The sequence below is a fragment of the Lithobates pipiens genome, unplaced genomic scaffold, assembly GCF_037356315.1.
Source record: "Lithobates pipiens isolate NorthernLeopardFrog02 unplaced genomic scaffold, aLitPip1_a1.2 Scaffold_11, whole genome shotgun sequence".
In the NCBI taxonomy this organism is placed as follows: Eukaryota; Metazoa; Chordata; class Amphibia; order Anura; family Ranidae; genus Lithobates; species Lithobates pipiens.
This window is the reverse complement of record NW_027507696.1, coordinates 16,891,576-16,906,163: the sequence shown is the minus strand read 5'-3', so window position 1 is coordinate 16,906,163 and position 14,588 is coordinate 16,891,576. Positions and strand designations below refer to the sequence as shown.

Sequence of the window (14,588 nt, the reverse complement as noted above, 5' to 3'; positions counted from 1 at the left end):
GGCAGAAAATCTAAGGCACATTGCACCTGCACATACACTGAGTGGTACAGCGTGTATACTCTAGTCTAGTGAGTTGATGACATCTACATTTCGAACCGTCTATGGCTGGCTTAATTATAGAACCTTGCGCCAATCATGGCAAAAGAGTTGCCTATACTTAACCAACACTTTATATGGTCAGCGAAAAGAAAAAAAACTATTCTATGTTCTATTGTTTTCTATTCTCTTCAATGTGGGATTCATACATAGATATGAAACAGCAGGTATAAGAATGTTCTCACATACATATTGCACACAACAAATGGTTTCTTTTACAATTTTATTTTGAAAATAAAATGTTTGTTTTCCACAAATGGCACACGTCGGACTGTATTTGATACTCCCGCGGCAAGCGGTGGGAAGACTGGAAGAACTGAATGTAATCTTGTAAACGTCACAAGACCCCTAGGAACCCTTTTTTAGGTGGCCTCTGACAGGGAAGGGGTTAACAAAGGTTCCACCTGTCTTTGTTTACATGTCTGCTAATCTCTGTGAAGAAGTAGGGGCTTTTTCACTGATATTGTATGTCACTCTGTTTTATGGAAAAGAGAAAATGATCTTTCTGCATGTCATTCACAAGAAATCGGTTAACAATCACTCAACGGTTTTAATCTTCCGGAACAGAATTTCTTCGTTTTGCTCCATAGATTTCTGCGAGTGTCCTGAAATGTGGGCCCCATTCCCATATGTCATCCCCAATAGTTTCATCTTCCCCAGCTCCTCCAGAGCTGCTGGTGAGCGAGCTCAGGGATCCAGCTGAGGATCCTCCTCCCTCAAACCCATAAACTTGAATGGAGTCATAGGGAGGAGCCACAGGATCTCGTTCCGCTTCTCTTAGACGGAGTGCCAGAAACCGTTGTACGTCAACAGGGGCTGGCTGAGGTGATCGGGGGGCAGGCTGGTGAGGAACCCTTGGAAGAACATCCATTCGAGGAGGGTGAAAGAAGCCTCCACCGAGGCCTGTTTGGGGAGGCTGCAAGGCTGACATGTCAAATGCTTGAGTATCTTGTTCTCCTCCACCTTCATCATCATAAGTAATGATGTTTTCTCGGATATCCTCATCCTCACAAAGAGGCAGAGGGGATGGCTTGTGTCTGCGCTGTAAATAGAAGAGGGACACTAGGGCTGATGTGGAGGAGTATGAGTAGGATAGGAAAAATGTTATATGAAAGGGGAAAAAAATAATAATAATAATGGGGTTGTGTTCATGGATGGATATGTTATGGAGAGAAAACAGAGGTTTTACCATTAATATTAAACACTGGCAGTAGGAACTATGTAAATGTTGAAATGGGCAAATACCGTAGCATATACAACAAAACTGCTTGCCTGACAGAACGTACAAGACGTAACTAGGTTCCGTGAAGGAAATGACACCTATGTTTTTTTCCAATGTGAGCAATTGCTTGCTGAGGTGTAAATAATCTGAAATTGCTATGTCTGTAAACAGCTAGTCCACCCATTTCCAGCAGTCTGAATCACCATTAGATTTTTAGATTTCTTCTACTTCATTTGTACTGCAAGATCGTAGTGAAGGAGGTTGCAGCACTGGTGTCTATGTCACAAATTCTCACTCACCCTACTGCATTTTTCATAAAATAAAATACATTAAAATGCAACAGGAAGAGAAAAGACAACAGATAAGTAGATCAATCTAGAAATAAAAATAGAACTCCAGCAAATACTATTTTTTAGCTTTGAATAGAGTGGGGAAGAGTTAAAAACACGTTTTCCATGCCTCCTCAAATCAGCATACTTTTGGGTCAGCTCCGGACAGGATCGCTAACCCGATTTTAGCAGTAAGTTCCCTTTATCAATTCCCATGCAGAATCAGCCTCTGCTGTGTGGAGGGTTTCGGTATTGGGAGTAAAGCCTCCTTAGTCTGGAAGCACCCATGGTGCCTACCTAAATGGCTGTAAAGACTGCTGGTGTGTTTGTAATCTTTACTTATACTCCTGTTGTGGGTTTTTATTGGTTACTTCTGGGCATCACTTTCTGTCATGTCTCCTGTCTATTTCAAATTCTGTTTTTGTTTTTCTGCTGCTGGCTTTTATTTTTAGCCTAACTAATGCCTTTTTCCCTTGCAACATTATGAGTCAGCCAGCCACCGAAGAGCTAGAAGCACTGTTCTAACAGCAAACCTGCTATCTTCTACAGTGGTAGTCGCAGAAAAGGAGGGTCCTTCAACACCGGCAAGTATCAGTGAAGACCTTAGACCTGAGGCCAGACTGCAGGTTTTTGAGTCTGAAGGGGATCTGTATGCTTGGAGTACTCTGTAACTCCCCTATTTGTCAATACAGTGAAAGAAACACTCGATTGGATTGAGGAGCTGGAGGCTGCCAAAAAAGCCCATAAGTATTATCCAACCTTAAATAAATATATGCCTTCCTTTCCACTTATGCAATATTTTAACAAATAATTGAAGACAAATGGCATGAAAGAGATCTGTTCTCCAAAACAAATTCCTTGTGGGTTTCCTGCCTCTCGATATATGCTTCCTTTCAGAGACTGGTGTGACATGTCACTTTGCTTCTGGACAACTCCATTGCCTTCAAGGACCAATGGAACACTGTGTTCATGTCAATATAAAAAATCCAGCCCTAGCTTGCAGGCCTTCCGTGACACTTACAACTGTGGTTAAAGCATTCAAAAAGTAGAAAGAGAATGTTTAGACAGCTCTGGAAGGCCAAGGTAGACAGGTTAACCATAGTTACAGTGCTGGATGGCTTACAGTTACCTGTGTAGCAGAGGCAACAGTGGACTTAGTTCATGTATACTTCCATATTATGATGCTGGCTGTTACACCTAAGAGGGCCTTATGGCTGAAACATTGAGAGGCCAAACAGGGACTTTGTAAAATTCCCTACAATGGCAAGATGTTCTTTGGTAAAACTTTGGAAGGTGCCTTCCAGAGAGTAACGGGTTCATTCCACAAGATAAGAATAGGTGCCAACATTCCTTTCGATCAAGGACATTTTCCAGTCCATTCAGGAATGCCCAGGTTTGCAGACCAGGTTTGCAGACCAGGGCACTCAGGGTTCTTTTCTTCTGGAAAGCAGAATCAATCCTCCTAGTCTGCCAAGCCTTCAGATGAGACGTTCCGGGGTCCTGTTTTCCCAAAGGTGTCCAGTTGGGGGCACACTGTCCCTGTTTTACAGGGTCTGGGAGGGCAGGATTTGATGGGTCTCAAATGTTATAAAATAGAGGTCATCCAATCAAGTTTATCAATAAGGTCTCCAAGGATGATTTGTGGAAACAAAATTGCCCACGTCTCCAGAGAAAATAAATTATTGTAAGCTGGGCTATCTGCCTGGTCCTGGAAGAAGAACAGGGCAGAGGTATATTTTTCCAATATTTATCCAATATTCCAATATTTTTGGTCACAAAGAGTTCCAGGAAGTTCAGGTGGTATTAAACCCAAAGGCTCTGAACTGCTCATCAAAGTGAAGAGGTTTTGTATGGAATCACTGGAGTCTATAAAAGTGCAAAAATGAGATACAGCATTGCCTTCTTATAACAGAAGGGAAGTACACGTCCTAACTTCCAGCACCAGACCTAAAAACAAGGTGCTCAATCTCGGCTTGTGGGAATGTTGGTGAGTCATGCAAATCATTCCCCTTTGCTCCTTTTAGCCATCAGTGAATTCAAAACCACTGGTGTACAGTACAGTAATAGCCATAAATTTACAGAGCCAATATTACCAACTTGCATACAGCTGGTTCACGCTTCGTAGCCCTCATCAGTGCAGGATATGGCTGTACTGCCTCTGTGATATAGGGCTTGTAGGCCTGGGTAAATAGTGCAAATAGTGCAACTATCAAAGTGTATTTCCATGTTTGCAGCAAAGGATAATATCTACTTTATATTTGTTACAAGTTCCCACTCAAATAGCATAACTTAAAAAAATTGCTCCAGCAAAAACAATTCTGCTTACTTCTATTTGTTATGAGGGAGGCTAGGAAACTGTGTTTGCCATACTTAAAGTGGTTGTGAACCCTCACATATACCCAGTGAAGTGAATAGCCTCAGATGATACACAGAGATTACAAATCCCCTTATGTAAGGTTTACTTGTATATCTGCAGTCTTCTCCACACTACACCCTTCCAAAGTGCAGATTGTGTTAAAAAATCTTTCTTCATCTATCAGCAGTACATAGGAGTGGGTGGAGAGACCTCAGTTACACTGTTTAACAGCTGATTGGAGGAAAGGCACCCCCCCCCCCCCCACCTCCACACACAGCAGAACTATGTTATAAATAGACAGGCTGTCTGCTGAGCTCTCCCTCCCCCTCTGACACAAATTTATCTCATGAGTTGGGAAAGCTTCTCAGAAGTGACTCATGCTGATAACAGGAACGAAGTACCAGAGAGGAATGACACTTAGAGATTCGGAGAGAGAAAAGTAAACCTTACAAATATATGTACTTTGCTCAGATTCCATGACTGAGGTTTACAACCACTTTAACCTTGTCTGTACTGTGCAGGCAGATATCATCTCATCAGTTGTACTATAATTAAATACTGTCTTAAAGTGGTTGTAAACCCTTACGTATACCCAGTGAAGTGAATATCCTCAGGTGATATGCAGAAATGAAACAAATCCTCCTATATAAGTCGTATCTGTCTATATGCAGTCTTCTTCTCTCTGCATCTATTCAAAGTCCAGAATTTATAAGCGTGTCTGAGAGTTCAGAAAAAAAGGGGGCAGAGAGCTGAAGTTACACTCCGCAGAGCTCAGTGAGGAGAACTCTGAGAGCTGATTGGAGGAAAGTGACACCCCCCCCCCCCCCCTCCACACAGTCCACTCTATATTAATGAGAACTGGACTCAGCCAGTCCCCAGCCCAACTATTGCAACAGATCCCGCTGAGCTAATTTAGACATTTTTAAGCTGGCCATACACTAACAGAATTTAGTTTAAAATGTTTTATTTTAAGAACAGCCATTCGATTTTCTAATTGTTAATAATGGTGTCAAATCTACACTATTTTTTGGCTGTAGAGACAAGAAAATGTGAAGGTGTAGGAATTTTTTCTTCAGTGAACGAATTTCTAACAGTGTATATGGTTTTCATACTCTAACATTCATTCATTGCAAAATCGGATGTTACATTTTTTTTTTGAGAATGTTCATACAAATATTTGTACAAAAGTTTTTGGGAAAATCTACTAGAGTATGGCTAACTTTACAGTCACCTTCTCAGAAATCTTTGAATTGTAAAAAAAAAATTTTACACTTTTTTTTCTTTTGTGAAAATATACTTTAACCATTTGCTGACCGCTGCATGCCAATATACTTCAGCACAATGGCAGCCATGGGCAAATGAGCATACCCGTACATCCCCTTTAAGAGGCGGGGATAGCAGGCGCGCGCCCGCCATGTACAGCGTGACCGTGTCCACGAGATCGGCGGACTTGATGTCCGCCGGTCTCCCAGCAATCGCGTCACGGAGCCTCAGAACAGGGAAGTGTCTATGTAAACAAGGCATTTTGCCATTCTGGCTTGTGTCATGACAGAGATCACTGCTCCTTGTCATTGGGAGCGGTGATAGCTGTTATGTCACTTGAAGCCTATCCCCCCACAGTTAGAATCACTCCCTAGGACACACTTAACCCCTTCAGTGGGTGGTTAACCCCTTCACTGCCATTTACACATTAATCAGTGCATTTTTATAGCACTGATCGCTGTATAAATGACAATGGTCCCAAAATAGTGTCAAAAGTGTACGATGTGTCCGCCATAATGTCGTAGTCCTGATAAAAATCGCAGCTCGCCGCCATTAATAATAAAACATTTTTTAAAATAAAAATGCCATAAAACTATCCCCTATTTTGTAGACGCTATAACTTTTGCGCAAACCAATCAATATTATTGCGATTTTTTTGATGTAGAAGAATACATATCGGCCTAAACTGAGGAAAACATTTTTTCATATATATTTTTGCGGGATATTTATTATAGCAAAAAATAATGTGTTTTTATCAAAATTGGCGCTCTTTTTTTGTTTATGGCGCAAAAAAATAAAAACCGCAGAGGTAATCAAATACCACCAAAAGAAAGCTCTATTTGTGGGGAAAAAAAGGACGTCAATTTTGTTTGAGAGGCAAGTCGCACGACTGCGCAATTGTCTGTTAAAACGACGCAGTGCCGAATCGCAAAAAGTGCTCTGGTCAGGAAGGGGGTATAATCTTCCGGGGCTGAAGCGGTTAAAATTGAGGTGAGGCAGGACATAAGGAATGGAAAAGCAGACCATTGTACTGTTCCCCTGGATTCACAAGCCATACACCATGGAGACGGTAGAGCAATTTCTTCCATTGTGTAAACAACATTTTAGGCCCCCCCCATGTACACTTGAAAATAGATCCGCTACTGATTACATGCAGGAGACACCGCAGGGATTCCAGCCAATTAGCTGCGGGTGCTGTCAGCCTCCTATTTCTTTCAACCCCTGTCTCTTGCATGTAATTGGTAATGTCCCCTTGTGAATGGGGCCTTACTAATAAAAGAATTGATGATGGTATAATTACCCAAAAGGCTGAATGCACAAGCCAGGATAGCCAGCAGAGCAGGAGTACTTAGTCCAGCAGCTGACCCTGTGGTCATATGACAGGTTAGGACTTCTCCGCCTGCCTCACAGTGACATAAAGAGACCGTCAGGGTATCAGTACTGCTAAGTGGGGGATCTCCATTGTCAGTGATTTCTATGGGCACTAAAAAGAAGTCCTTGTGAGATCTCCAGAAGCTGCTGTGCTTCACCAGAAGAGACGCGCTTCCATCTAGTGAGAAGAGAGGGATCAGAGGATAAATATTGGAGTGCATAGAAATGTATATATTAATGGAGCATAGAGGGAATGGAAAAAAGGACCATTATTTAGGGGTTGCTGATGAGCACACCTTTGTTGTCTTGTATAGTGAAGTTTCCATCAGATGGACTTCGAATAGAGAAAACACCAGTCTCAACATCTGCATCTTTCACTTTGATAGTCTGGATGATCTTTGGGAACACATAGACAGAATAATAGTCATTAGTATGACAACACAATACATTGTTTTGTTATACAATACAATAGCATTATACCACTGCGGAGAGAGTAGATTCTAGCATACAAACTGCTCATTTGGTAGAGGTGTACTTTGTCCCCAGACAATTACAATCTATAGATTGCCATACTGAGATAAAAATATAATGAATGATTTCAGTGTGAAAATTATAGGATGAAATAAATCTAGGTACAGTAAAACCTTGGATTGTGAGCATAATTAGTTCTGGAAACATGCATGTAATCCAAGCACTCGTATATCAAAGCGAATTTTCCCATAAGAAATAATGTAAACTCAGATGATTCGTTCCACAAGTCCTTCAGTTTATAGTCCATATAAAAAGATTATAGCAATGTGAGAGGTTGTGTAACCATAAAATATCCATCCACAAATGGCAGGGGATTAGAAGCAAAATCCAGCAGGAGCTACAGAGTATAAAAGAGAAGAGAGGCACCCCTTATGCCCCGTACACACAATCAGACTTTCCGGCAGAAGAACAGGAGAGTGGGAGAAGAACTGGAAAGCGCGGAGAAATGTCGGAAGAGACCCACGAAGTTGGAAGAAGACCCCCGGAGCTGCCTAATAAACTACTTTAAAAACCTGTGTAGTGTTATTTTTTTATTGACACTTTTTCCCCCAGGTGAATGGGTAGAGGTATGATGTACCCCATACTTATTCACATAGGGTGGGGGGCCAGGATCTGGGGGCCCCATTATTAAAGGGGGATCCCAGATTCCAATAAGCCCCCCGCCCACAGACCCCGACAACCAATGGCCAGGGTTGTCGGGAAGAGGCCATTGTCCTCATCAACATGGGGATAAGGTGCTTTGGTGTGGGGGGGCCACAGGGCGCCCCCTTCCCCAAAGCACCCACCCCCCCATGTTTTTTCGGCGTAGGGGGTTCCGCTTAAAATCCATACCAGGCAACGGAGCTCGCAAGGTGTCAATCTCGCCAATAAAAAGTTGCGAGATTGACTTCCCTTTCTAGTCCCGTCATACCTGAAGTCATGTTCAAAATGACAGACTTTAGTTCCGTGTGTGGGCAAGTCCGTTCATTCTGAAAGTCCGTTGGAACTCCGCCGAAAGTCCCTTCGGGAAGTTCGTCAATTCGTCGACTAGGTCTGTTCGTGTGTGTGCAAGTCCGCTTGTTCGGAAAGTCCGTCGGACCTCCGCCGAAAATTCCGTCGGACCTCCGCCGAAAGTCTATACCTGGAAGACTGTCAGACCTAGTCTGCTGGAAAATCCGATCGTGTGTACGTGGCATAAGGGCTTGTTCACACTTGACTAAATTTCTGACGCTCAACAACGCTCCTATAGCGTTCATATGGCGTTAGATTGGGTGTCAGACAGGCGTCAATGAGCTTTAGAATGGGGTGTTTTACAAGCGTTGAAAACGCTCCCTAATTGCTCGGCTTGGTAGCGTTTGATGAGCGTTAAAACTGCTCCACAATGGAAAGTGGCAGAAAATTTAACACGCCACAACTGCACCAAAACCACACCCAAAACGCCTGCCAAAGCTTTTTAAAAGCATTACCATAGACTTGAATGGGAGGCGCCGAAAGGCTTCAAACGCCTCCTGACTCGACATAAGGCTTACATTTTGAAGCAATGTGACGCTAACGCTTAGTTTGAACAGCACAATGTGCTGTCTATTATATCTTGTGCATAGGCATTTGAGGAGCGTTTTAATGCCTGTCAAACGCTTCTCTCAAATGCCTGCTCTTAATGCCAGTGTAAACTCAGCCTAAGGGTCCTCAGCCTGATGAACCACCCCATGAACACCCGCTTGCTCAGTGCGGATCGCTCCGTTGATCCCCGCTGAGCCGGCGGATGACAGGGCGGTCTCTGCACATCTGTCTGTGTTCATCCAATCCGCTCTGCAGACAGATAGAAAAATTGAATTTTCCTCCGTCTGCGGAATCGGACCATAGCGGAGACAGATGATATCGGGTGTCAGCGAATGTTCATCCGATGACACCTGCTATCCCATAGGGATGCATGTACAGTATGTCTGTATTTCATCCGAAAACAGATGAATGAAATATGGACATACATTCCACATGTGTGGAAGGGGCCTAAGAGTAGCAATATGGTTACATTTACTGAAGGTAGAACATTTAGCAACCCACCCACATCTTTAAAAGATAGAAGCTGATTTTCATGCACAGCTGCTCCAGATTCTGTTTGCTCCAGTTTCGATACATTCCCCTCATTGTATCTTTTTCCAAAGAAAACAAATAAAGATAAAATAGGTTATATAGGTTGTTCAGAGCTTGATCTAAGCTAGTATCGGGGTCAGTGTCAGGGTAAAGATGAGGATAGATATGTTATAGGTAGGGTTAACCATTTTACTGCCAGGTCTGTAGGGGGTTTTACACATGGGGGGTTTCAGCCAACAATAATAATGTGTGTATGACTGACACGCCGACTGCCAATTGGGTAGCTGCCGATTGCTTCCAAACATCTTCATTACCGGCCACCTCCCCCCGCGTGCCCAGACAGGGCATGCCACATGCTGGCAGGCAGAGGTGAAGGAGCCAAGTGAACATGCGTCCCCTCTTCTCCCCTTCTCTTTGCTGACTCAGAATCAACTGGTAAAACGTAACTTCCCGGATAAGTGAGACATCAGGGATCCTTTAGACCTCTGGTGTCTCATTAAAGAGAACATGTCACCCAAAAATCATCACATAGGGGATATTTAGTCCCCTATTTGACAAAGAAAAAAAAAATTAGGTAAAAAAATATTTTTTTTTTCAAAATTGTAAAAAAATGTAAGTTACACCCAAGCACATAATATCCCCCCCCCCCCAAAAAAAAATATTTTGAGGCAACTACAGATTAAATTGTTGATTGTGATACACATGTTACTTATTGCCACACAGTTCAGAGTGAAAGCAATAATTCTAACACCAGAGCTCCTGCGTAACTCTAAACCAGGGGTCTTCAAACTACAGCCCTCTAGTTGTTCAGGAACTACAATTCCCATCATGCCTAGTCATGTCTGTGAATGTCAGAGTTTTACACTGCCTCATGGGATGTGTCGTTTTGCACAAGGCCGGATTAAGAGCATCATGGGCCTGGTGCTGAGGATTTTGATGGGCATTTTTATGGAAATAAATAAAATGAAAACACATTTCAAATAAATGAAATATTTTAAACAAACCACTCATTCACACTGTAGGCACAAGAGAACCAATGTGAACGAGCCCTTCATTTTTTTAAATTATTAAATTTTTAAATTATTTTTTCATTTATTATTATTTGTTGCAGTTTTTTTATTTTTTACATTTTTTCCACAATTTTGGGGGAATGGAGCAGTGGAAGGCGTCAATACTGCATACACAGGGGGGCCCAGAGCAGGGGGAATTTAATGGACAGTCTGGGGTGATCGGTGCGGGGGGGGGGGGCGTAATTACAAGCACCGATCTCCCTCTAGAGGAGGTGGAGTGACTTTCAGCTGCTTCATGGAGAGCCAAAGAAGGAGACTGACAGTCTCCGCACCGATCACTCCTGACTTTCAAATGCAGGAGGTACAAGGAGCGTCTCATGCAGTGCAGTATCCAAATGGTTAGTCTGTCACTGCTGGGTCTACATTAAGGTAGAGGCCTGGAGCTGCAGCTCCGATAGCCCCTATGTTATGGTCTTCAAACTACGGCCCTCCAGTTGTTCAGGAACTACAATTCCTATCATGCCTAGTCATGTCTGTGAATGTCAGAATTTTACAATGCCTCATGGGATGTGTAGTTCCCCAACAGCTGAAGAGCCGTAGTTTGAAGATTCCTGCTCTAAATTGGTGACCTGTAGGGGCTTTTAAAGCGTTGCCTATTGAAAATACAGAGTACTGAAGTTTATCACCATTTGACCGGTGCACACAATTTTAAGGTTTGACATGTTGGGTACCGATTTACTTTACTTCATCTTTTATATTTTACCAAAAATTGGGTAATTTATTCCATTGGTGTTCCCCTCAACTCCAGTATATTTAATACTGAAATTGTGACCTTTGCACTAATATCGTGTAACATATAAAAAAATGGAACTACCACAATTTTATTCTCTAGCCACTTCGCATCCAGGCCAATTCTGACATTTCTCTCCTACATGTAAATTTCCAAATTTTTTTGCTGGAAAATTACATAGAACCCCCAAACATTATATATTTTTTTTAGCAAAGACCCTAGAGAATACAATGGCGCTCATTGCAACTTTTTATCTCGCACGGTATTTGCGCAGCAATTTTTCGAACACGTTTTTTTCAGAAAAAAAACTGTTTCACTCTTAAAAAAAACAAAAAACAGTAAAGTTAGCCCAATTTTTTTGCATAATGTGAAAGAGGAGAATACGCTGAGTAAATAGATACCCAACATGTCATGCTTCAAAATTGCACGCGCTCGTGGAATGGCGCCAAACTTTGGTATTTAAAAATCCCCATAGGCGACGCTTTAAATTTTTTTACTGGTTACATATTTTGGGTTATAGAGGAGGTCTAGGGCTAGAATTATTGCTCTCGCTCTACCGTTTGTGGCGATACCTCACATGTGTTTGAACACCGTTTTCATATGTGGGCGGGACTTACGTATGCGTTCGCTTCTGTGTGCAAGCTCACGGAGACAGGGGCGCTTGAAATTTTTTTTTTTTTTTATTGTTAATTTTATTTTTATTTTTTTATTTTTACACTTGACTTTTATTCCTATTACAAGGAATGTAAACATCCCTTGTAATAGGAATATGGCATGATCGGACCTATTTACAGTGAGATATGGGGTCAATAAGACCCCATATCTCACCTCTAGGCTGGGAAGAATAATAAAAAAAAAAACTATCCTGGCTTCCTAGACAGATCGGCGCCGTTAATTTGAATACAGAGGCCGGGCGTGACGTCATAACATCGCGCCCGGCCTCCGAACGATCATAGAGACTCCGGGGACGATCTAGTCCACCGAAAATCTCTATGGTAACTTGCTGGGGCCGGCGGATCCTGTGACCGACTCACCGATGGAAACGGTGAGTCGGTAGAAGCACCGGAGGGCGGCGGGAGGGGGGGGCATCCCCTCCCATCGCCCGTAAGAAAGATCAAGCGGCGGAACAGCCGCTATGATCGTTCTTATGGTGCAGGGAATCGCCGGCTGAAAACGGCAATATCTGAATGATGTCTGTGGCCTCGGGCATCATTTAGATATAACCACTGAAAGCCCATGACGTCAATAGACGTAGTGTGGGCGCTAAGTGGTTAAAGAGTCTTCTTTCAGAAAATATATGTTTTGTGGGCAATCTTTTTTAAACATGTGTTTAAAAATGCAAAATGGCAGCAAAGGGGTTTAAAAACTTTTTTTTTTTTGAGTGTCAGTGTGTTTTTGGTAGGATAAAAAAAATACACAAAATTCACACTATTGTTTCTTGGCACTACTATAAGTCCAGACAACAAATAATATACACATATGCAGTAGAGCTGTGCATGTCAGGAGTAGGGGAATTTTTTTTTTTTATTTGATAATGGACCATTGAAATATACAGTTACATTAAAAAAAAAATGTTAAAAGGATGGTGGGGTGTTGGTGGGGGGGGGGGGGGGTAGTTAAGTTTACTAAGGTACCAAGGAGGTAAAATAATATAGTGTGCAGATGAAAAAAAAAAAAACAAGAGGTTCTAAATGCAGAAGTTTTTTTTATACCTTGCATGAGAGCAGAGGCTCTCTTCTTGACTCTCACCCCCCTCATTGGCTCGGCCACAGCAGGAGCCATTGCCAATCACAGCCAGTGAGGAGGGAGCAGAGAGCAAGTAAGTATAACATGTTAATTATTTTAGTCAGGAAATAACAAACCTCTAATATCACTTTAAAACATTTGTTAGGAGGTTTTCTGAACCTGCTTTTACAGTTTTCTGGTTTAGAGGTATAATCTAAGCTAAACTTATTTTTCAGCTCTGGCAGCTGCTGGTAGAAACTGGGACCCTATTGGTCAGATATCTACACATCCTTTCCATGGTCTGCATGTCTTTTCAAAGTAGATAGCCTTCCTCCTGTTCCTCCTGGATTCTTAATTTTTTTTATAGCACTGAAAATGGGGGATTGGACTTTAATGCACAAAGTTTTTTTTTCTTTTGGATGTGTTTTTTTTTTTTTTTCACTGGGATTTGAAGCTAATCTCCAGCTTTTAGTGAAGTTTATAGCTGGTCCATACAAACTAATCTCACTAAGAGATGCAGTAGTTGTATGCACTATATGAAATGTCACAGCTACATACAGTATACAGCGCTGTGTTCCACCAGCTGTGTTTCCATTCTGCTCCCACGACAAAATCGAGTGGGACTGAGCGCTGTTCACCCATTCACAAGAAGCTTTGTATTCTATAAATGATTACAAAGCTTCTTCTGATCGGCTGAGACGAAGATTGTGATGTCATCCATCCACCTCAACCGTTCAGAGGAAGCTTTGTATTCATTGAGAAAATACAGAGCTTCCTGTGAATGGCTAAGAATACTGCATCTCTTAGTGAAATAAATTGCTTGGTCCAATCAAACTATTTAAACTTCACAAAAAGCTGGAGATCAGCTTTAACACCAGACTGTCATATGTATGTACAGCCGGTGTTCTGGCAGATAGTGTCCTGCCATCATATAGCGTCCACCCCGTACTGCGCATGCGCAGTACGGGGCAGAAGAAGCTTCGGAAAATCTCCGAAGCTGAACGGCGCCTGCGCCGTGAGTGGAGGTGGTAGCCCCACCATCCAAGCGGACATAGGGTTGTGAAAAAATTAGACGGCCCCTCGTGGGCGAGCTTCGCTCGCCACGCTTCGGGCTCGGCCTCGCTGCGCCCGGCTCTTTTTTATTCCTACTCTATGTCCACTTGGATGGTGGGGCTAGAACCTGGACTCACAGCGCAGGCGCCATTCATCCTTGGCTATTTTCAGAATCTGTGTTGCTATGTACTGCGCATGCGCAGTACACAGCGGACACTATCTGATGGGGGACCTTATATGATGGGACACTGGCAACACAGCTTTCAGCAAGAACCACACTCACTAGGCGCTCTTAGCACACCCACCCTGCCGTGGACTACAGCCAGTTACAATTTAATCAATCAGGAGTCGGTGGAATGAGCTCCCAGTCTTGTGATCACTGCAATTGGCTTTTACAGTAATCACATGATTGGGAGTCTATCCCACTGGCTCCTGGTCTTACCGTTACTTTTTTCTTTTGATATATAGCATTCCTTTTTACAAGCTGAACATACCTGCCCAGGTTGTGCATTATCACATACATGTGGTTTATATACTTCAGCGAGTGTTGGAGGATTGTCATTGACGTCTAGTACCTGGATGACAACGCCAACTTGTGACACCTGGGAGGGGCTGTCTGAAACAAAAACACAACACAGAGACACAACAAAGAGACACAACAAAAAAGAAAAGAAAACACCAATAGCGAAAAGAAACACACACGACAGAAACATATAAAATAACACGATATATGAATACACAAAACAACACATACAACACAAAAAAGAGAAAT

At 42.5% G+C, this 14,588-nt stretch overlaps 1 protein-coding gene across 5 annotated transcripts in view; it reads right to left on the bottom strand.

The window, feature by feature from the left end:
• Window positions 1–305: 305 nt before the first annotated feature.
• Window positions 306–14,588, bottom strand: part of CDH24 (cadherin 24) — a 143,571-nt gene continuing 129,288 nt past the window's right edge. For 4 of the 5 annotated variants that reach the window (XM_077468875.1, XM_077468857.1, XM_077468884.1 and 1 more), the window contains 4 exons: window positions 14,311–14,432; window positions 6,934–7,033; window positions 6,567–6,815; window positions 306–1,164 (listed from right to left, as the gene is read on the bottom strand). In XM_077468875.1, coding sequence (XP_077325001.1) covers window positions 647–1,164; window positions 6,567–6,815; window positions 6,934–7,033; window positions 14,311–14,432 — 989 coding nt within the window. In that variant the 3' untranslated portion in view covers window positions 306–646. The remainder of the gene's footprint in view (window positions 1,165–6,566; window positions 6,816–6,933; window positions 7,034–14,310; window positions 14,433–14,588) is intronic. The other variant, XM_077468895.1, reaches the window with a different exon arrangement.